Source organism: Vigna umbellata, chromosome 6 (assembly GCF_029865625.1).
Source record: "Vigna umbellata cultivar VRB3 chromosome 6, Vumbellata_1.0, whole genome shotgun sequence".
Classification (NCBI taxonomy): Eukaryota; Viridiplantae; Streptophyta; class Magnoliopsida; order Fabales; family Fabaceae; genus Vigna; species Vigna umbellata.
In genome coordinates, this window is record NC_142170.1 from 19,106,852 (window position 1) to 19,130,946 (window position 24,095).

Below are 24,095 nucleotides of genomic sequence, written 5' to 3' on the forward strand. Positions count from 1 at the left end.
AGAAGAAGGAGAAAATGAAAGATCAGATTTTTGGAAGAAGAAGGGTGCATGCAGAGGAGAGTGGGTAGGGTTTTCAGAAAATCATTTTTGTTTACCCCACGTCCAAACGGACGTGCGCTCCCCTGTCGACACCTGCCCTCCACTAACTGATTTTTCGAAATTTCTATTCTTGACACCTGGCGTTTTCGCAGAGGGTTTGGGTGCGTTTTTAATGACTCTGACAGGGGTTTTGGGTGCATTTTTAATAAGATAAGACAGGTGGGGTTTTCCGAGGTCTGACAACTTTTTACTTAAATAACTAGTTAACATTTTCATTAATAAAATATTATATTTAGATAATAATAAATATAAATGATTTTTAAAATAAAAATAATAATATACATAGTGATATATAAAATAACAAATGTCATTTCCTATCATTCTCTTAGGCATGGGTCTATTATTTTCTTCTAGTCCAAACAAGCTAATTATAGTGGACGACCATTTTTATTCTTGGCCACACGTTGGAAAAATCATATATGGGAGGTTAAGTGTTTTCTGTACATTTTGATTAGTTTTTTATTTTTCATAACATGATATTTTTCATAACATGACATTTTTCTGTATATTTGATTGGTACGATCATGTCACTTTCTAATGTACTATTGCTTGATAAATTATGTTGGTACATCAAATATGTTACTCGTTCAATGCATGGTTGTATAGAGAATGAAAAAAAAATTAAAATATGGCTTAATATAATTGTTTCCAATTTTTGTTAGCTTTATTTGAAATGGTTCTAATTTTTTTTAAATGTTTAATGTAGTCCTAAACATCGTAATTTATGTTTAATTTAGTTTTTTTTGCAAACTCCGTTTAAATCGTTAATGATCAAATGTCCAGCTGTGCAATCAGTGAATGACATGTCATATATTGACTGACGTGGACACTTTAAGGCATAGTGACACTAGTACAAAATACACTTTTTATAGTGATATTTTATACCTGCTGTAATCTATCAGGTGTAAAAAGAGATGCGATGACATTATCGTAAATAATATAAGTTCTTTTATATCGGTCATACATAAAATAGGTATTAAAAATAATAAGGTGGCAAAATTTAATAAATGACAAAAACTTTTACACCGGTTATCTTCAAAAACAGGAATAAAAAGATATCTCTATACCTATTAAACTTATAGGCGGTGTAAAAATAAAGCGGTGGAAAAAATGTAATATTAAATGCCAAACCCTCTTTTCCATTCGTAACCAAACCCCAACACCCATCTCTTTCCCTTCCTCTGGCCTCCGCCACCACCATGCCATTTACGCGGGTTGCCAACCTGGTTCAACTGCCGTAGGTCTCTCCGGCCTCGATGGCCGCCTCCTCACCGTCCGTCCCAGCCCCAAGGTCGCTGATCTAGGCTTCGTCGGCGAGGTCGCCAGAGTCGACCCCACAATCCTTTGCTCCCTCATCGACACCAACCACATCCCGGTCGTCACCTCCGTCGCCGTTGCCGTTGAAGATTCCGGACAGCCCTACAACATTAACGCCAACACTGTCGCTGGAGAACTGGCTGCAGCGCTTGGCGCGAGAAGCTAATTCTGCTGACAGACGTTGCGGGATCTGCAGGATCGGAACGGTTACAACAGCTTGGTGAAGAAGATTGACATAAGTTTTACCTTTCATAACATTATGGATTATATTATACTTGCATTTATTTATGTTTCTAATTTTTAATGTTCTTTTCTGTTTATGTTGTTTCATGAAGATATGATCTGTCTAATATTCTTGCGCGTTTCTTGATAGTTGGACATGATTATGCTTCTTGGAATAATTGAATTAATTTAATCAGACAATTAAAGTATTGTTTGTGAGTAACACCATGCTTTGCAGGCTGCAGATACCTTGTGTTGCATTCATGCTGTGATATTTTTGAGATAAATGAATCAACAAGATGAAGTACTGTTCATATTGTGCAATGACTGTTAAGTCCAGTAATGCAGCAAAACAAAATTCTCTTTCTAGTTCATTATTGAACAATTGGATGTGTTTTTTTTAAGAGATATCCTATGTTAATTCTCTCTCTCTCTCATCTGAGGTAGGGTGCTTAGATTTTGATCTTATAAATGTTTGTTCCACTTTTACTAATAGTTGATGTTAGAATCAAATATATGGTCTCTTTACAGGTTAAGGAAGAAGTTGAAGCAGTCTTAAAGAGACATTTAACCAGCATGAAACAGTAAGAACTAATCTCCTACTGATTATATAAATTCCCATGACTTGGACGTGGTATTGAGCTAAAGGAATGGACTGGAAAAATATGCTATAACTGAATGATTTAAAATTGTTTAGCTTGACTGAAATTCATTCATAGGCATCCTTTTTACTTGTTTTCAGGACTTGTGGAAAGGAATTGCATGCTACTGAATTAAGAAATTTGCACCATTAGTTTACTTGGTAACTGTAACATCCCAACATATAGTAATTTACCATAATCAGAATTAATTACATTAATCATATAAAACAGTGCAGTCTTACAAATCTGAACTAGCGTCTAATTGCCGAACGGCATAAACATAAAGAAATAACGAACGCTTATACAAGCAAGAGTTTAGGGACGAACGGTCTTACAAAACTATAACCGAACGTTCAAAATAACATAAATAAAACTAACTACAAACACTCGCGAGCGCTCTAAGGCTCTGCTTTAACTTCTACCTCCACCAGGTTAGCGTCTTCCAAAATTTCTTCTTCTAGCACTTCTTCAAGTGACGCACCTCCATCTGCTCACATCCACACGGATGATCATTGCAATGACAGGACGAACGTACATATACAAGGCGACAACACAAGGAAACGAAAGGGTAAGCTTATATAATTTAAATCATACATTAACATATACAATAAACATATCATTCCACGCAAGCACTCATGTAACATTATATGACTATATATATATATATAACGACCGTCCGGACTGTATGATCTATGTAGCTACAAGCGTCCTCGCACCCGAGTGGTGTAGTAGCCGGGATATACCTAATCAGCTGCCACTCGAGGTTAGTCCGTTCTTACGTCGCCCATGTTAACTTATGGACTAAGGACCTCCTGCCATTCCCACACATGAACTACTCCTCTCTACTTGAGAATGAGTGTCACGGAATATCAGGATGGACCAAGCCTGGCTTAGCTTATCCACAGTCATACTTTACCAAATTTAACATTCAAATATATATAAGAGACGTTCCTCCATGGAACGCTCGTTCAAATCCCATACTCATAAAATCACTCAATATAGTGTTCGCATGGTAAGATCTTATAATTTATCATCATTCTCATATTTAACTTTAAGAGCATAAAAGGACGAACGTTCAGTCCTTTGAAGAATTAGGACGAACGTCTAAAATAAGTACTGGATGGACGAACGTGACTCTATGTTTGGTCAGTTAAATGAAACGACTCAATTTGAAGGAGTACTGATACTTAGAAATTTTCATAATAAAGATCTTAAACCAGATTCAATATAAGAAGGATGGTTAATAATGCTTAGAAATCTTCTTTGAGGAAATTTGCACATGGAAGACCGATACTAGTATTAGAACGAACGTAAGAATGTGAATATTCAAATAATTGAACGAACGCTATTTTATCCAATTGGTTATTCACTAATACGAGTGCTTAGTATGTGACCGAACACTGACTATGACGAACGCTAGGTGGATGACCGAGCATCAATTGAGACGAACGCTTGGTAGAAGGTCGAGTGCTACTCAGGACGAACGTTCGACATAAGACCGAAAGCTATTTAGGACGAACGTTCGGTATCAGACCGAACGCTATTTAGGACGAACGTTCGATATCAGACCGAACGCTATTTTAGAACGAACGTCCGGTATCAGACCGAACGTTTCTTAATTCAATATTATTTAATTTAAAGCATACTACAACTCTAGGCTGAGCCGAACGCTCAAGCATAGTAACTCAATGAAGGCGCTCGTTCTCAAACCGAACTCTTTCCAAATGAAAGAATTCTACTCTAAGTCTTTGTCAGAGAAACCGAACGGTATAAGACCGTACGATGACGAACGTAATTTATCATAGAGAGAATTATCATATTCAGATTTTTCCAACTATCTTAACTTTTCATTTTTCATACGATTCATACTTCATAACTTCATATCCAATATTAATCTACAGATCTTATAGAATTTATCACATTAAATACTCATACATTACATTAATCATCCATCTTCCATACATATCAAACCCAACATGCGGATCAACCAAATAAGAATTCGTATACATCCATACAATCAGTATTCGTTCATGCATACTCAAACAGCTCACATACACATCTTCATAACATTCTTTCATACAACACACAAGTATAACTTAAACATATAAGCTTCCCTTACCCGGATTGGAAATCAAACTTGTCCTAGATGTGAATGTGGCTTCGCCCAACTACGTTGTTCTTAGGTTCTTGACACGTCCAGAACACAATCTAACCACGGAATACAGATCACTTAGAATACATGCTTGCATGCAACTAAAAACCCTATTTTTCCAGAACCCTAAAGACGAGCTACGGAAAGGGGACTTACCAGTTCCAGTTCTTGAAGCTGTTCGGTCCAAAAGGAAGCTCACAGCTGGACGAACGTTCCTACGGTGCTGTAAGTTGATCGGAGAAGAAGGTAAGGAGTTATCGTAGAGAGAAGGTGAACTGGTTCTAGAGAGAAGTTGGAGAAAAATGAAAAGTTTGGTTCTGAGGAAGAAGAAGAGTGCGTGCAGGTGAGAGAGCGTTTTTCGAAACTCAGTTTTGTTAATTTCCACGCCCAAACGAACGAGCGTCTCCTCTGCTGACACCTGCACTCTCACTTCTGACTTCCGAAACTTATACGCGACAAGTGGCGCTCTTGCATGCAGCGTTTAGTGCGTTTTTAATGCACTGAACGTTTGGCGCGGTGCATTTATGGAAGCAGTCAGGTGACTTAGCAGTGAAAATAAATGACAGATTTGACAGTAATCATGGTTTAAATTTCCGAGACTTCACATTCCACCTATCTACAAAAATTTTCGACCTCGAAAATTAAAGACTCACCCGGAAATAGATTAGGGTATAAGTCCTTCATGGCACTCTCAACTTCCCACGTTGAATCACCAGTCTTAGCGTCCCACACCATCTTCACCAAACGAACGTCCTTGCCTTTATAGTACTTGGTGCGGCTATCTTCTATACGGACTGGATGTAGCTCCAACGTTCGGTCTGGACGAAGCTGGACGTCCTCCAATTCCAGTACATGTGATGGATTCGCTATATACTTCCGAAGTTGAGAAACGTGGAAAACTGGGTGAAGGTTTGATAGTTGAGGCGGCAATGCAAGCTCGTACGCTACTGGTCCGATCTTCCTCATAATCTGGTATGGTCCAATGAATTTGGGAGACAGCTTCTTTGGACGAACGGCTCGGCCTACACCAGTGATTGGGTTGAGTCGAAGGAACACATGATCTCCAGCAGCGAACTCCAACGGTCTTCTCCTCTTATCAGCATAAGATTTCTGCCTGCTCAAAGACGTCTTCAACCTCTCCTGAATTTGCTTGACTTTCTCGGTCGTTTGCTGGATAAGCTCGGGTCCAGTTAGCACGTTCTCTCCTTCCTTGAACCAACAAAGTGGCGTTCGACATTTTCTCCCATAAAGTGCTTCAAACGGTGCCATTCCAATGCTCGCCTGGAAACTGTTGTTATACGTGAACTCCACCAGTGGCAAGACTTCATCCCATGCGCCCAAGTGATCTAGGACGCACGTCCTCAGCAAGTCTTCTAACGTCTGGATAGTTCTTTCAGACTGGCCGTCCGTTTGTGGATGATACGCTGAACTCATTTGTAGTCTGCTCCCTAACTCACCTTGTAGAGATTGCCAAAACCGAGATGTGAACCTCGTGTCTCGGTCAGAAACTATGCTTGAAGGCACTCCATGCAGACGAACGATCTCCTTAATATACAACTTAGCCAGATTCGTCATCGACATCTTCAAGTTCACGGCCAGGAAGTGGGCGCTCTTTGTTAGTCTGTCCACAATCACCCAAATCGAGTCATGATTTCTGACCGTACGTGGTAGATGGGTCACGAAATCCATGGATATGCTATCCCACTTCCATTCGGGAATTTCCAATTGCTGCAGTAGGCCGCCAGGTCTTTGGTGTTCCGCCTTCGCTCGTTGACAGGTTAGACAAGATGCCACAAAACGAGCGACATCGCTCTTCATTCCAGGCCACCAAAATGATTTCCGGAGGTCTTGATACATCTTAGTCATGCCAGGGTGCATGCTAAGACGGCTGTGATGACCTTCCTCCAGAATAATTCTCTTCAGCTCGCCATCATCTGGAACGCACGTCCTACCCAGATAACGCAACATGCCATCCGTTCCCGTATTGAACTCCTTAGCTTGATCCGAACCGAGCGCGCTCAAAATCTTCACCAGCTCTTCATCCTCACGTTGCTTCACTCTAATCCGATCAAACACATCGCTAGATATTCTAAGGTTACAGCACTTGATGCTGCTCGGTTCTAACTCAAACTGTAACCTTAGATCTCTGAAACTCTCTACTAAGCTCAACTCGCGCACCATCATGGACGACACATGCACCACCTTTCTGCTTAGAGCGTCCGCTACCACGTTAGCTTTCCCAGGGTGATACAGCAGCTCAAAATCATAATCTTTCAGAAATTCTAGCCAACGCCTCTGCCTCATGTTCAACTCCTTCTGATCAAATAAATATTTGAGGCTCTTGTGATCACTGAAGACTTGGAACGTGGATCAGTACAAGAAATGTCTCCAAATCTTCAGCGCAAAAACGACCGCTGCCAACTCCAGGTCGTGCGTTGGGTAATTCCTTTCGTGAATCCTCAACTGACGAGACGCATAAGCCACCGCTCGCTTCTCTTGCATCAAAACACAACCCAAACCTTGGTGAGAGGCGTCGCAATATACTTCGAAAGGTTTAGACGCGTCTGGAATAACTAACACTGGAGCGCTCGTCAATTTCACTTTCAACTCCTGGAAACTGGCCTCACAACGATCGGTCCAGGCGAACGGCTGGTCTTTACGAGTCAACTGAGTTAGCGGCGCCACTATCTTAGCAAAACCCTCAATGAAACGTCTGTAGTAGCCCGCCAATCCAACAAAACTACGTACCTCAGTGACCGAACGCGGACTCTCCCATTCCAGTACCGCTCGCACTTTCGCTGGATCTACCGAGATGCCTCCAGCCGACACCACATGACCCAAAAACTGAATCTCCTTCATCCAGAATTCACACTTAGACAACTTGGCATATAGCTCCTTCTCCCGTAACACTCCAAGTACAAGTCTAAGATGTTCTTCATGCTCGTCTTCGTTCTTGGAATAGATGAGAATATCATCTATGAAGACGACCACAAACTTATCCAAATAAGGCCTGAATATGCGGTTCATATATTCCATGAACACGGCTGGAGCGTTCGTTACTCCAAAAGGCATCACCACATATTCATAATGCCCATAGCGAGACCTGAACGCTGTCTTCTGGATGTCGTCCTCCTTAACCCTGATTTGATGATACCCGGATCTCAAATCTATCTTTGAGAACACTGCAGCCCCATGCAACTGATCCAGCAGGTCATCTATCCTTGGCAATGGGTATTTGTTCTTGATGGTCAGCTTATTCAATTGCCTGTAGTCTATACATAACCGAGAGCTGCCATCCTTCTTCCTTACTAACAGCACGGGCGCTCCCCAGGGTGATACGCTCGGCCTAATGAATTTCTTCTCTATCAACTCTTCAATTTGCTCCTTGAGTTCAGCTAACTCAGCAGGCGACATTCGATATGGCTGAACCGAGATAGGAGCCGCTGTCGTCACCAAATCAATGGTAAACTCCACTTCACGACGAGGGGGAAGTCCAGGTATCTCTTCCGGGAAAACGTCCGCAAACTCTTTCACAACCGATCGTCCATTGCTGTCACTAGTGGACGATCGTCCTAAATTCGCATTCCCAACTTCTCCATCTTCATGCGTCATAATGAGAAAACAGCTGGCGCCTTCCATAATGTCTTCTTTCAGTTGGCCGAGCGTCACTGAAAGAACTTCTTCTTCTTCACCAGGGAAGATTAATTCCTTCGCTCCACAATCAATAAGAATGCGATTGGCAGCCAACCAATCCATTCCTAAAATCACCTCCAAACCTTGAAGAGGTAAGCAGATAAGGCTAACCTTGAACTTACGCCCTTCCACTTCTATGGGACACTTGACGCACATAGTGGAAGTCCTAACCTCACCCGCTGCTGGTGTAGACACCACCAGATCAAACTGCATCTCGCTCACTTCTAATCCCAGCTTTTCAACACACGCCTTCGAGATGAAGGAGTGCGTTGCCCCCGAATCATACAAAGCACAACACGATCTACCAAACAGCATGCATTCACCAATTATAAGGTTACCTGAGCTCGCTGCCTCAGCGCTCGTTATAGCATACACTCGCCCACTCGCTTGGGCTCGTCCTCCTCTTGGCTGATTCCTCCCAGCATTCGGCGGCCTCATCACTGCACGCCCACTCATATTGCACTCATGATCCAAGTGCCCATTCCTTCCGCAACGGTTGCAGTGCTTTCCTCCCACCAACTGAGGGCAAGAAGACCTATAATGCGGTCCTCCGCACCGGAAACAAACCACACTTCCCTGTCCAGACTGTCCGACAGGGATTACTGCTTGAGATCCGCTCGTCTGAGAAGGCTGGTTTGGACGAGCGTATGGAGGTCTCCTCTGAACAGTTCCTCCTCTGGACACGATCGGTCCCCTACTCACCTGTTGCTGCCTCTTCAACCGTTCCGCCTCTGCCATATTCTTCTCCAAAACCTTGGCTCGCTCAACCATAGAAGGAAACGACCGGATACATAAACTTGAGATCAATACTTTCAGATCACTTCTCAGCCCATTCTCAAATTTCCTGCACTGCCACTCCTCACTGGTGGCCATCGTATTGAACCTTAGAAGATGTTTAAAGGTGTTGGTATACTCCGACACTGACTTTGCCCCTTGTGACAGTTGAAGAAACTCAACTTCCTTAGCGTAACGAACGCTATCTGGGAAGTACTCCTCATAAAATTTGCCTCTGAAAACCGCCCAGGTGATGGGATTCTGAGCGTCCGTTAAGATGGCTTTCATACTCGTCCACCAGTGGCTAGCTTCACCAGTCAACAAGTACTCTGTAAAAGCCAAGCGGCTTTCATCTGGACACCTCTTAGCATCGTAAATACGCTCCATGTCTCTCAGCCACTGGTCCGCCTCATCAGGAAGGCATTTCCCACTGAATTTAGCCGGATGATGTTGGAGGAAACTCTCCAAACTCCATTCAGCTGCAGGCGGGGCAGCGTTGGAAGAAGACGCTCCCGGGGTGTGTCTTGTAGCAGCTAAGATCTCCATCAATTGTCTTTGCGTCGTCTCAGAATTGGCACGAGAGGCCTCCAAACTCTGCATAGCGGCCTGGTTTTGCTGCATCAGAGTGGCGTTCTGTTCCATTAAAGTTGTGTTTTGTTGATGCAGCCTTTCAACCACGGTTTCCAACAACCTAGTGTTGCTGGACGTTGATAACAGTTGAAAAACTGTTATTTTCATGCTTAAAGTTGATACTAAAAGCAACCTTTAGACTTAGAAACTAGCTTGAAATCATGCCTTTTGTTTATATTTTCAGAAATAAGAGAGCTGGACAGGTTTATGCTTGATTTAAGTGTTTTTGTGCAGGTTTTGAGGTGAATTTGGTGAAAGAAGTGAAGAATAAGAGAGAGGACATTAGAAAAGACAAGAAAGAGTGCAAAAAGGAGAAGTCGAAGGCACCGCTCAGCGGCAAACTACCGCTGAGCGGCACTCAAGAGGTGGCGTTGGAACCGCTGAGGGGCAAATGGCCGCTGAGGGGAAGAAAGAAGACGCGTAACCACCGCTGAGCGGTAAATGGCGCTGAGCGGCACTTTTTGGGCTTGGACTTTTGTAATCTTTTGTAACTCTAGATTAGTATATAAGGGCTTGCACGTCCTATAGTTAGGTATCTTTGGCAGAAACGAGGCAAACACTCTCTCTTTCACCCCTTTGAAGGAGGATCTTGGATGCTCAGGCTACCTCTTCCACTTTATTGGGTTTATTCTTTCATACTTTCATTGTTATTCATCTAGGTTCACCATGAATATGGTGAACTAAACCTTGTATGTTTGTTGGGGAATCAAAGTAATCTCTTGAAGCTCTCATATATGGATTTGTTGAGTACATCTTTGAATTAAGACATATGCTTTCTTTCATCATTAGTTAGGGTTTTTCCTCTTTGATTAATGCTTGCATTGTTTAACTCATTCTAATGCATGATTATTGGTTTTGTTGATACGGACACGTACGGGGAAATCTAGATCCGGGGAATTTCTCCCAATATTATACTGACAATATTATATTGGTTGCCTTTAAGCTCCTGCGCAAAATAAACTAATCATTAGGAATGCTAGGAATTGTATGAACTATTTGATTAGGGAGAAGCCATCTAGAATGGTACTTTAGAGAGTGGCATTAACAATGATGATTTGAATGTTGAATTCCTAAAATGTATGAGAGTGGATGAGATGAAATTGACCCCCAACAACATATTCATTCATATATTCCATTGAAAGTGTTTATCTTTTGTCTTTGCCATTGATCAAAATTCATGCATACATGTTTATTTTCTGTCTTGCATTTTAAACCCAAATATTTCGTTTGTAAGTCTTAGTTAATCAAGAAACCACATAACTAAACTAGGCCGTGAGTCCTTTGGGAAGAACGATACTTGGTCTTACCAAGTTTTATTACTTGAACGATTCGGTCATACTTGCCGATTGTGAAACAAGTTTGTGACATCATATTTTGGTGCTTACAAATTTGTCCATCAAGTTTTTGGCGCCGCTGCCGGGGACTCGTGGTTTAACTGGTTAATTTGTTTGATTATTGATTATCTTTGACTTATTTTTTTTATTTTATTTTAAATTTCGAATTTTTATTTTATTTTTCTGTTTATATTTTTCAGTTTGTATTTTATTTGATTTTATTTTATTTTTCTGTTTTCTGTTTTTCTGTTTTCTATTTTTATTTTCTGTTTTTTATTTTTTGGTTTTTATTTGATTTTATTTTATCTTTTTAGATTAGATTTTATTTTATTTTATTAGATTTTATCTTTTTATCTTTTTAGGTTAGATTTTATTTTATTCTTATTCTATCTTTTAGGTTAGGTTAGATTTTATTTTATTTTATCTTTTAGATTAGATTTTATTTTTTTTAGGTTTTATTTGATTCTATCTTCTAAATCTTTTTATCTTCTGAATATATATCTTCTTCTATATCTTTTTGTGCTAACAAATATTTCCTAGAGTTTTGTGCCTAATGTCTGCAGAATGCAATTTGGTCAAGAGTTTAACTATATGGGCACTCAATTCTACCAAAGTAATCTCAACCAATGGTGGGAACCTCACTCAAGCATGGATCAAAGCCAATTTTGGCAAGCTGCCGGACAATTTGAGAACCAACCACAACAACAATGGCAGCAAAAATCCTCTCTATCAGAAAGTTTGGAGGACACCCTTCAACGATTTTTGAAAAGTTCCGACTCTACTCAGAAAAGCATTGAAGAATCATGTAAAAGGATGGAGATGCACTTTCGTTACATTAGTCAGAGATTGGATGATGAGGTTAATACTGAAGTTAACCTTAAGGAGGAAGGGCAAACCAATGTCACTGAAAGTGACAAGATTCTTGATGAGAAAAAAATAGAGGGAGATGCGGAAAAGATAGAGAGAAAAGAGAAAGAAGAGTTGAGTGAGAAAAATAAAGATGAAGAAAAAGAAAAAGAATTGGTTGAGAGAAAAGAGAGAAAGAAAATTTGTGTGAAGATAAAGAAGTTGAGGAGAAAAAGAGAAAGGAAGAAAAAAATAAAAGAAGAGAAAAAGAGAAAATTTAGGGAGAGAAAAAGGAAGAAAAAGAAGATGAAAGGAAAGAAGAAGAAATCACATGAAAAATCACATCCTCATCTAAAGAAGAATCATAGGAAGGAAAAGAAGTTCAAGTGCTTTATGGAAATCTTCAAGAAATTGGAGATTAAAGTTCCTATGATTGAGACACTGCAACAGGTTCCTGGTTTGATCAAATTTCTGAAGAAGTTCAGTAGAAAGAAGAAAAAGAAGAAGGAACTTGAACTTTATTGGGTCAAGCTAATGACGTTAAAAGAGCGCTTGCTGGGAGGCAACCCAGTGATTGACAAACTTTTGATTTTGATTTTGGTTTTGTAATTTTTAAGTTGTGGACTTTATTTTGTAATTATTTTGGAGATAGCATCTACTGAAGGATGCTAGGTGGTTAAGTATCTACTGAAGGATACTATATTTGTAACACCTACTGATGGGTGTTGGTAAGAAAATTTTGCACCTACTGATGGGTGCTGGTAAGTTGGAAACACCTACTGATGGGTGTTGGTGGAATTTGGGTCAGGCTCGTGACGTTAAACAAGCGCTACCTGGGAGGCAACCCAGTTGATTGATTGTTTTTGTTTGTTTATTTTTAGTTAGGATTTGCATAAGCATTTTTAACATTGAATTGCAGGGAACCTATGAGAGACATGTAGGGAAGGCACGTAGGTCAAGAAAAGAAGGAGGGGAGCACTTCACGAAAGTGCCGCTGAGCGGCAATTACCGCTGAGCGGTACTATCGCAGAGGGGCTTAAGTTCCCCTTAGCGGGACCCGAGCCCATTAGGGTATTTTTATACCCCAAGCTGCGTTTTAAGGGTTTATTTTCTGGCTTCTCTCTGCACAAACACTTCCACACACATTCTCTTAGGTTTTCCACATCTTTTCACTCTTCCCTCTTAAGAAAATCTCTCTTCTATTCACTTTTTCACTAGTGTGCCATCAAAGTTTGGGGTTGGAAGAGAGCATTCTAGTTTGAAGGCATTCTCATTGCATCTAGTATCTCCACCCAAGTAAGTAAAATGCATTTTGTTCATTCTAGGGTTCTTGAATTTGAATGTGATTGTCAAAGCATGAATATTTAGGGGTTTTGATTTCTATGCATGATTTGATGATATATTTGATGTTTGAACCGATTAAACTGCATGATTATGAACTGGAAAACTGAAAATTGCATTTGGGTGGAGTTAGGGAAGCTTTAAAACTGATTTTTCAAAAATCTGCAGAGTTACCGCTGAGGGGTAAATTACCGCTGAGCGGCACTCTGCCAGATTTGGTTTTTTCTGATTTTTGCGTGTTGGAATGTGGCGCTGGTGGCGCTGAGGGGAAATTCTGGCCCTCAGCGGTGGTTTAGCTTCAAAAGGAGTTTTGTTTTGTGTTTACTAATGATTAACATCATGTTCTGTGGTTTTGGATTTATGTTTGAATGCAGGAATGGCATCCTCTTCAGGAAAGAGATTGAAAACCATGGCAACCAAGAGAAAGGAAAAGGAACCAGAGCAGCCCCATAATGGCAGGTTCCTCTCTAGGAAACATGAGAAGCACTTTAGGGTGGTTCAGGACAGGAGACTTCTAATGGAGAGAAAGGTTGGAATGATACCTAACTTTGCTCCTCAATTTGGAGAGCAAGTGTTAGGGAATGATTGGGGGAAGCTAGCCACTTATCCATCACCTGCCAACATAGCTGTGGTGAAAGAATTCTACACCAATGCAAAGAAGATTGGTGATTATCCAGCTGAGAATTATTTGGGCTATGTTAGAGGCCATGCTATCAGGTATGATCTTGACTCCATCAATAACTTTCTGGATACTGTGTGGGCTGGTGAGCAATGCCAGTTTGCTCTTAGCATGGAGGAAGGTGCTGACTTTGAGGATGTTGAGAGAGTATTGTGCATATCTGGAGGACACTTCCAAAGGAATAGATCTGGCTCAGTGGTTAATATTAGGAGGACAGATTTGACTCCTCTTGCAAAGTATTGGATAGCATTTTCTCATGCCAACATTCAGCCATGTTCACATGTGTCAGATATTACTCTCAGCAGGGCACTCTTCATCTACTGTGCTATCAGAAACTTGAATGTTAATATTGGGCAGGTGATAGCTGATGAGATTAGTGTGTGTGCTAACACCTCAAACAACAAAGCACCACTGGGACATCCTTCTTTGATCACTCATCTTTGCAAGCTAGCTGGGGTGGACACTTCTGTTCCACCATTTGAGAGGCCAAGAAAAGCTATAGATGAGGCCTATTACAGACAGTACTGTGGAGGTGAGGAGGCAGCCCAGCCAGTGCCACCACGCCAGGCTCGTAGAGAGAGAAGGCCAGCACAGAGCAGGACTTCTGCTGATACTCATGAGGCAGAACCATTCCAGATGAGGGACATGTATATGTCTCTTATAGGTGCTCAGTTGCAGTCCATCCACAGAGGGCAGGTGGCCACGGCTGAGATGATAGTGGGGATGTATGATACCCCTCCAGCACACAGGTGGACTATGGATGAATTCCATAATGTAGTAGCTTGGCCAGAAGAACCATGGCATGGAGGAGCTGAAGCAGCTGAAGCTTCAGCCCGAGACATGGATGAAGATGAAGCTGAGGAGGAGGATGCATTTGATGAAGATGATGATGAAGAGGAAGAGGAAGATACAGAGAGTTCGGACTGATGAGGAGCTGAGATAGCATTTACTGATGAATGCTATCATATGATTATGCTTTTGTGGTTTAAGTTTTCTGAACTTATTTGTTTTTGTTTTTAGATTAGGGTTTGATGTACTCTATTGAACACCTGGTTTTTTGTGATGGTTTGCTATTAACTGTGATTGTGTGATAAGTAATGCTTGATGATGCTTATTGATTGATTGATGTTGAGATGATGTGCACATTAAAATGCTTATACAGGTGATTCACAAGCTTTGTGAACAAATGCATAATATCATGATTGTGATTGTGATATTAAGCAGGATGTGCATGTCAAATGTGAATGAGCTTATATGTGAGGTTTTGAGCTCCAGAGTTGTTATTGTTGAATGTTGTTACTTTGAAAGCATGAATGACTTAGCCCAGGTTTTCTATGATTGAATCAATTGCTTGTTTTGCATCATATGATCAAAGGCCGTGTTTTTGAAACCCTTTTTATTGGCCAAATTCATAAAGTTAGCCTTCTAAAAGAGAACACGTTGTGTTCTATCCTTTGAACCCTTAGCCTTAAATATACACTGAACACCCTTGATTGAAAATCTTTACCTTGAGTTAAGTAGAAGATCTTGTGTGGTATTGTTAAATGTTCAAGTTTGGGGTTATTAGGGAAACATGAAAAAGGAAAAAGCATTGAGCTAACAGCTAAAAAGTAAGAATATGCAAAGAAAAGAAAAGAAAAAGAAGCAAAGCTCAATGCAAATGCAAAAGCAAAGGCAAAAGAAAGTTGGGAATGAATAAGAAGATTGTGTTGTTATGATTCTCTTAACTCAAGGATTTTGTGATCCAGAAAAACCAATTTTCTTGTTAGCCCAGCCACATTATAAGCCATTGAAAAGTCCTTGTGATGATGCATGCTTGTGAATGTATTTGATTGTGGTTAAATGAAAGGCAAAGTTGATTCATGTGACATTGTGATAGTGGAGTGAATGAGTGAAACACTTTACCTCTTATACACTTGTGTGTTGAGTGAAACACTTTACCTAGTGAGGAAATATTCCATAAGCACATGAACATCCATGCTTAATTGATTGATCATTCATGAAAAATAGCATTTGTTGGAATTTAAATGACTTTGTGAACACTAAAGCATGTGCACATCTTGATTGAACTCTTGATCTTAAGTTTGAGTGAAGTTATTACTTATCTTGAAAAGAGGATTTTGAATGAGTAAACCATCATATGAATTGGTTGGAGATGGAGTTACATTTTATTTGCTTGAGGACAAGCAAAGTTCTAAGTTTGGGGTTGTGATAACAGTTGAAAAACTGTTATTTTCATGCTTAAAGTTGATACTAAAAGCAACCTTTAGACTTAGAAACTAGCTTGAAATCATGCCTTTTGTTTATATTTTCAGAAATAAGAGAGCTGGACAGGTTTATGCTTGATTTAAGTGTTTTTGTGCAGGTTTTGAGGTGAATTTGGTGAAAGAAGTGAAGAATAAGAGAGAGGACATTAGAAAAGACAAGAAAGAGTGCAAAAAGGAGAAGTCGAAGGCACCGCTCAGCGGCAAACTACCGCTGAGCGGCACTCAAGAGGTGGCGTTGGAACCGCTGAGGGGCAAATGGCCGCTGAGGGGAAGAAAGAAGACGCGTAACCACCGCTGAGCGGTAAATGGCGCTGAGCGGCACTTTTTGGGCTTGGACTTTTGTAATCTTTTGTAACTCTAGATTAGTATATAAGGGCTTGCACGTCCTATAGTTAGGTATCTTTGGCAGAAACGAGGCAAACACTCTCTCTTTCACCCCTTTGAAGGAGGATCTTGGATGCTCAGGCTACCTCTTCCACTTTATTGGGTTTATTCTTTCATACTTTCATTGTTATTCATCTAGGTTCACCATGAATATGGTGAACTAAACCTTGTATGTTTGTTGGGGAATCAAAGTAATCTCTTGAAGCTCTCATATATGGATTTGTTGAGTACATCTTTGAATTAAGACATATGCTTTCTTTCATCATTAGTTAGGGTTTTTCCTCTTTGATTAATGCTTGCATTGTTTAACTCATTCTAATGCATGATTATTGGTTTTGTTGATACGGACACGTACGGGGAAATCTAGATCCGGGGAATTTCTCCCAATATTATACTGACAATATTATATTGGTTGCCTTTAAGCTCCTGCGCAAAATAAACTAATCATTAGGAATGCTAGGAATTGTATGAACTATTTGATTAGGGAGAAGCCATCTAGAATGGTACTTTAGAGAGTGGCATTAACAATGATGATTTGAATGTTGAATTCCTAAAATGTATGAGAGTGGATGAGATGAAATTGACCCCCAACAACATATTCATTCATATATTCCATTGAAAATGTTTATCTTTTGTCTTTGCCATTGATCAAAATTCATGCATACATGTTTATTTTCTGTCTTGCATTTTAAACCCAAATATTTCGTTTGTAAGTCTTAGTTAATCAAGAAACCACATAACTAAACTAGGCCGTGAGTCCTTTGGGAAGAACGATACTTGGTCTTACCAAGTTTTATTACTTGAACGATTCGGTCATACTTGCCGATTGTGAAACAAGTTTGTGACATCATATTTTGGTGCTTACAAATTTGTCCATCAGACGTATCGGACTCATTCGGTTGAGGAGGAGGAGGAAGTCTAGGCGCCATTAGTTCTCTGGATCAGAGAAAAACGAGCGTTAGTAATGTTCAAGAGTTAAAACAATAACTCATTAACACATAATAAGCACACAGCAAAAACGTAGTGTACTCATAACCTACAGTGTTCCTTAAAAGGATAAAACTGCTCTGATACCACTAATGTAACATCCCAACATATAGTAATTTACCATAATCAGAATTAATTACATTAATCATATAAAACAGTGCAGTCTTACAAATCTGAACTAGCGTCTAATTGCCGAACGGCATAAACATAAAGAAATAACGAACGCTTATACAAGCAAGAGTTTAGGGACGAACGGTCTTACAAAACTATAACCGAACGTTCAAAATAACATAAATAAAACTAACTACAAACACTCGCGAGCGCTCTAAGGCTCTACTTTAACTTCTACCTCCACCAGGTTAGCGTCTTCCAAAATTTCTTCTTCTAGCACTTCTTCAAGTGACGCACCTCCATCTGCTCACATCCACACGGATGATCATTGCAATGACAGGACGAACGTACATATACAAGGCGACAACACAAGGAAACGAAAGGGTAAGCTTATATAATTTAAATCATACATTAACATATACAATAAACATATCATTCCACGCAAGCACTCATGTAACATTATATGACTATATATATATATATATATATATATATATATATATATATATATATATATATATATATATATAACGACCGTCCGGACTGTATGATCTGTGTAGCTACAAGCGTCCTCGCACCCGAGTGGTGTAGTAGCCGGGATATACCTAATCAGCTGCCACTCGAGGTTAGTCCGTTCTTACGTCGCCCATGTTAACTTATGGACTAAGGACCTCCTGCCATTCCCACACATGAACTACTCCTCTCTACTTGAGAATGAGTGTCACGGAATATCAGGATGGACCAAGCCTGGCTTAGCTTATCCACAGTCATACTTTACCAAATTTAACATTCAAATATATATAAGAGACGTTCCTCCATGGAACGCTCGTTCAAATCCCATACTCATAGAATCACTCAATATAGTGTTCGCATGGTAAGATCTTATAATTTATCATCATTCTCATATTTAACTTTAAGAGCATAAAAGGACGAACGTTCAGTCCTTTGAAGAATTAGGACGAACGTCTAAAATAAGTATTGGATGGACGAACGTGACTCTCTGTTTGGTCAGTTAAATGAAACGACTCAATTTGAAGGAGTACTGATACTTAGAAATTTTCATAATAAAGATCTTAAACCAGATTCAATATAAGAAGGATGGTTAATAATGCTTAGAAATCTTCTTTGAGGAAATTTGCACATGGAAGACCGATACTAGTATTAGAACGAACGTAAGAATGTGAATATTCAAATAATTGAACGAACGCTATTTTATCCAATTGGTTATTCACTAATACGAGTGCTTAGTATGTGACCGAACACTGACTATGACGAACGCTAGGTGGATGACTGAGCATCAATTGAGACGAACGCTTGGTAGAAGGTCGAGTGCTACTCAGGACGAACGTTCGACATAAGACCGAACGCTATTTAGGACGAACGTTCGGTATCAGACCGAACGCTATTTAGGACGAACGTTCGATATCAGACCGAACGCTATTTTAGAACGAACGTCCGGTATCAGACCGAACGTTTCTTAATTCAATATTATTTAATTTAAAGCATACTACAACTCTAGGCTGAGCCGAACGCTCAAGCATAGTAACTTAATGAAGGCGCTCGTTCTTAAACCGAACTCTTTCCAAATGAAAGAATTCTACTCTAAGTCTTTGTCAGAGAAACCGAACGGTATAAGACCGTACGATGACGAACGTAATTTATCATAGAGAGAATTATCATATTCAGATTTTTCCAACTATCTTAACTTTTCATTTTTCATACGATTCATACTTCATAACTTCATATCCAATATTAATCTACAGATCTTATAGAATTTATCACATTAAATACTCATACATTACATTAATCATCCATCTTCCATACATATCAAACCCAACATGCGGATCAACCAAATAAGAATTCGTATACATCCATACAATCAGTATTCGTTCATGCATACTCAAACAGCTCACATACACATCTTCATAACATTCTTTCATACAACACACAAGTATAACTTAAACATATAAGCTTCCCTTACCCGGATTGGAAATCAAACTTGTCCTAGATGTGAATGTGGCTTCGCCCAACTACGTTGTTCTTAGGTTCTTGACACGTCCAGAACACAATCTAACCACGAAATACAGATCACTTAGAATACATGCTTGTATGCAACTAAAAACCCTATTTTTCCAGAACCCTAAAGACGAGCTACGGAAAGGGGACTTACCAGTTCCAGTTCTTGAAGCTGTTCGGTCCAAAAGGAAGCTCACAGCTGGACGAACGTTCCTACGGTGCTGTAAGTTGATCGGAGAAGAAGGTAAGGAGTTATCGTAGAGAGAAGGTGAACTGGTTCTAGAGAGAAGTTGGAGAAAAATGAAAAGTTTGGTTCTGAGGAAGAAGAAGAGTGCGTGCAGGTGAGAGAGCGTTTTTCGAAACTCAGTTTTGTTAATTTCCACGCCCAAACGAACGAGCGTCTCCTCTGCTGACACCTGCACTCTCACTTCTGACTTCCGAAACTTATACGCGACAAGTGGCGCTCTTGCATGCAGCGTTTAGTGCGTTTTTAATGCACTGAACGTTTGGCGCGGTGCATTTATGGAAGCAGTCAGGTGACTCAGCAGTGAAAATAAATGACAGATTTGACAGTAATCATGGTTTAAATTTCCGAGACTTCACAGTAACTCTCTTTCCTTATTTTTATATCTTTATTTTTCATTCTCTTGCCAACTTGATTTTCAATTTTCTTTATATTATAAATGGTTAGTGGGAAATATAGTTGAGAATACTATTTTCGAAGTGAAAATGGCTGGTTGGAAATTTTGAGTGATGTCACAGGTCTTAAGGTATATGAAGCAATTTCCTGAGCCTGTGATGATACTCTGCCTCCTTTGAAATAGAAAAGAAAAAAAATGTACTTAACATGTTAGCAACCACTTCAAGTCTTTTCTACTGTTCACTTTTAGTTTCAAATGCAAAAACTCAGTTTGTCAAGTTTGCTTGCCATAAAAGATAAAAGGTTATATCCAGTTAAGTTACCGACCAATCTGTTGTCTGCAAAACATGATTTGCTTCCTAAGTTTGCTAAGTATGATGTTGATCTTTTGACCATAGTGGGAGAGATCTTGCTTGTTCCCTCTAAAATCAAGCAATTATGAGATTTAATTTTGTTTTAGCCTTGATACAGCAGTAAATTTGCTGCTTATGGACTTGGAAGTCATGGGTTCAACTCCTGGAAACAACTCCTCTTTTGTAGTTTTGGAAGTCATTAGGATGCCCATTTTGTTAGTGAAATATGTATTTTCTTCATGTGCATCTCTAGAGGTTTTGGCAACCATAATTTTGGTGATTATAATAAAGGTAAGAGATATTAGTTAAGGAAACATGATTCTTTTAATTTTGAACTGATTGTGGAATGTTGTTATTTTGTAACTAATTTAAAACATGAGGCTGACCAGAGTTTAAGACTGTAAATTTCATCCTCCCCAAATCCACTGCCCTACATTAGAGAAAGCCTTCTTGACTGGTGCGTAGGAATAAGATCAGTTCATACTAGGTACCAAACTTTGTAGAAAGACACTTTCAACTGCTTTATTATGCAAAATAAACTACATAAAAACTATTAAATTATGTAATATTATCTTATAAACTTGATCTACTTTTTATAAGAAGATTAAATCTACCAATTGGATTGATAAAATTTACTTTTGATAATAAGTAAGATACACTTGTTGACATGCGATATTTATCTTGTTGCTTAATCATTTTATCCACCTTTGCAAACAGGTGGTTTTGGAGCTTCAAGAGGATGGAAAACTGACCACTTCGGACGATCCTCCTATCGTATTTTGGCTGTTTGGATGGAAGCTTTATACAACAGGTTTGTTTCAAAGAGGTTTCTATATAATTGTAAATTGGCATCTCTTGCTTAATGTGGTTATGACTTCTGTGACTCTGAATTGACACTTTCTGACACTACACAATCTTACACCACTTCCTGAAATGTGAATGAAGGTTATCAATAGGATGTGGTTGTCTCCTTATTGCTTGTAGCATGCTATATTAATACACTTTTCTCTGAAGCATGTAAGTGTCTAAAGTTCAATACTAGTAAAGGCCAAAGAAAATGAAAAGGAAACTATGCAAGAATTGCTACCCAAAATCAGTAAAATTTCAATTTTAATATACCCAAAATCATTTTAATATACACCTATACATAATGGTATTTACTTTAATAAATATTATTATAGAGACAATGCCACTAAACTCACTATATGGAATTTGATGTTGTTTCTCAGGATTTTCATTCATCTAATAATCTTTCCAGCAGTGCTTTTGATGTAGTGCATCAGGTTGATGCCAAGTATCCAGCTTTGCTTTTCAAGCAACAGCTTGCAGCTTACGTGGAAAAAATATATGGAATCATTCAAGAAAATTTCAAGGCAGATTTGACATCTCTGCTTTCTTCTTGTATTAAGGTATGGAGGCTGTGTAATTTATTATGGAAGATTTCTTGGTATTCCTATGCATGTGGTGCCTGTGTGCAGCAAATTATAGGCCAGTAGGATTAGTGTCATAGGTGGAATTATGTGGAGGTAGCAAGAATCTACAGAGTGTCAATTTCACTACGCTTATTCCACTTAATTTAGTTGAGTATAGATCTATTTAGATAAATTTCACCTTAAGCATTTATAGGAGAAGAAGAAACGGAAATAATGTTTTGAAGAAGCTAAGATAACTTCTGCAAATTAACTTTTGAAAAAGTTTACTTTCTTTTTTCTGTCTCAAAAGTACTTAAAAAGAAGTGTATCTACACTTTCACTATGCTTATTCCACTTACGTATGATAATATGACTTCAGGCAGATAGAGAATCAAATGACAACAGTCAACAAGCTGGTTCTTGGCTCAGCATTATGGAATGCCTTAATAAATATCTCAAGATTATGAAAGAAAACTATGTATGTGAAGGTTTGACAGTACAGTGAATTGGTATCTGTACAGCCCTTGACTTCCACGTCCTTTTTAATGTTATAGAGCAAACTGATTTTATGTTTTGCCTCAGGTCCCTACTGTTCTAGTTCAAAAGCTATTTAATCAAATTTTTCAATACATCAACGTGGAACTCTTTAATAGGTAAACATGTTTTGTTTCATTCAATCCTTTTTATAGTAATGGACTAATTATAGGCATTGCATCTGGGTTGACTTGTTAATTGGAAATGTTATGTTCTCCAGCATTCTTTTGCATGGAGAATGCTGCACATTCAAACATGGAGAATATATAAAATCAGGTTTGGCAGAACTAGAAGGATATCTACAAAAGTAGCATTTGACAATAAGATATTCTTTGCTATTAGAAAATTTTCAAGTCTAATAAAAAGAATTATTCTTTTGATCTTTCAACTTTGTATGCCTTTGAAGTTGCCACATCTTTATTAATATATAGTGTTTAATAAGTAAATAAAAGTTAGAAATTATATGAAGAATAATACTTGAATATTTGGCTTAGTTTCAAAGTGTATATTTCTCTATTGTTGCAAAGAGGTTGCAAATAAAATGTTCTACATATATTATAAGTAGAATTATCTTGATAAGTTAGAAACCAGATTCTGGTTGAAATTATAAAATGTTCTATAAATATAGTTCATTTGAATTACTTAAGATAAAAATTAGCTTGAATTCTCACCTTTGTAAGGTATTAGTCATAGAGTTCCTAAAATAATGAAAAGAAAATATTCATATAAAATACAAATATAAATTAAAATATTATATTATTTACATATAAATTAAAAAATAATTCACTCCCGCATATCCAAATTTAAAAGGTAACTAAAATTTAGTTAAACCTTAAATATAATTTAAAAAAAAATATCTATAAGCAAATCATTATTATTAAATTTTATATTAGAAATAATATTGATTATTTTGCTCATTATTGATTATTTAGACTATATTTTAGAATTAAATTTTATGCAGGTTTGGATATTGATAGGAGTACATACAAATCAAATATTAAAAAAAAAAAAAACTTTTTACACCGGTTATAAAATCACTAGGTATAAAAGTGAAATTCTTTTATACCTATTTTAGTCGGATCTGGTATAAAAGTGAGTTTTGTTCTATCAGAACTTTTTATACTTGTCCAGAAACATCAGGTATAAAATATCAAACTTTCGTACCTATTTTAGATAGAACCGGTGTAAAAGTTAAATGTTTTACACCGCTTATAAAAGAATGAAAAACTTTTATACCCCCTGCTTCTATACCTATTCGAAAACCGATGTAAAAAGTCTTTTTTAACAGGTATAAAAAGCCATTTTTGACATAGTGTGAGGTGAATTTTTTATTTTTGGAAGTAATAATTTTCTCATATTAGGATTTTGATTCTTCGAGTGTGAACGTATTGCTTTTGTCAATTCTAGGTTTAGTGGGTTCTAAAATAAGGTTTTTGAAGTGTGAAGTGAAGGTTTGATCTAGGTTTGGTAGAGAAACCCACATGCGCAATCAAAATTCACACAGAAAAATAAGGAAGCACCACCCATGATTGTGATCTACAAACTCCACAAATAAGAACACAACAACAAAGAATCAAAACCCCAATTCTCGCCACCGATCTGCAAGGTAGAAGAACCCCAACCCAATTCCAAATTCAGAGGAACCAATTATTTCTCAAGTCAA

General features: G+C 38.5%; 1 protein-coding gene across 6 annotated transcripts; it reads left to right on the plus strand.

The window, feature by feature from the left end:
• The first annotated feature begins 1,224 nt into the window (after positions 1–1,224).
• Positions 1,225–22,915, plus strand: LOC148196900 (myosin-6-like). Of its 6 annotated transcripts, XM_088093199.1 has the most exons (8): positions 1,225–1,636; positions 2,170–2,222; positions 2,381–2,440; positions 21,204–21,297; positions 21,748–21,895; positions 22,278–22,376; positions 22,481–22,551; positions 22,653–22,914. In XM_088093199.1, the coding sequence occupies exons 4-8, from the start codon at positions 21,278–21,280 to the stop codon at positions 22,741–22,743; spliced, it is 429 nt and encodes a 142-aa protein (XP_087949325.1). In that variant the 5' UTR covers positions 1,225–1,636; positions 2,170–2,222; positions 2,381–2,440; positions 21,204–21,277; the 3' UTR covers positions 22,744–22,914. The 6 variants fall into 6 exon arrangements, 4 of the variants coding, with proteins under 4 accessions (XP_087949325.1, XP_087949324.1, XP_087949326.1 ...); XR_015780376.1 differs by adding an exon at positions 21,432–21,503 and having other exon boundaries at positions 1,225–2,222; positions 21,716–21,895; positions 22,278–22,551; positions 22,653–22,909; XM_088093198.1 differs by having other exon boundaries at positions 1,225–2,222.
• Positions 22,916–24,095: the final 1,180 nt, after the last annotated feature.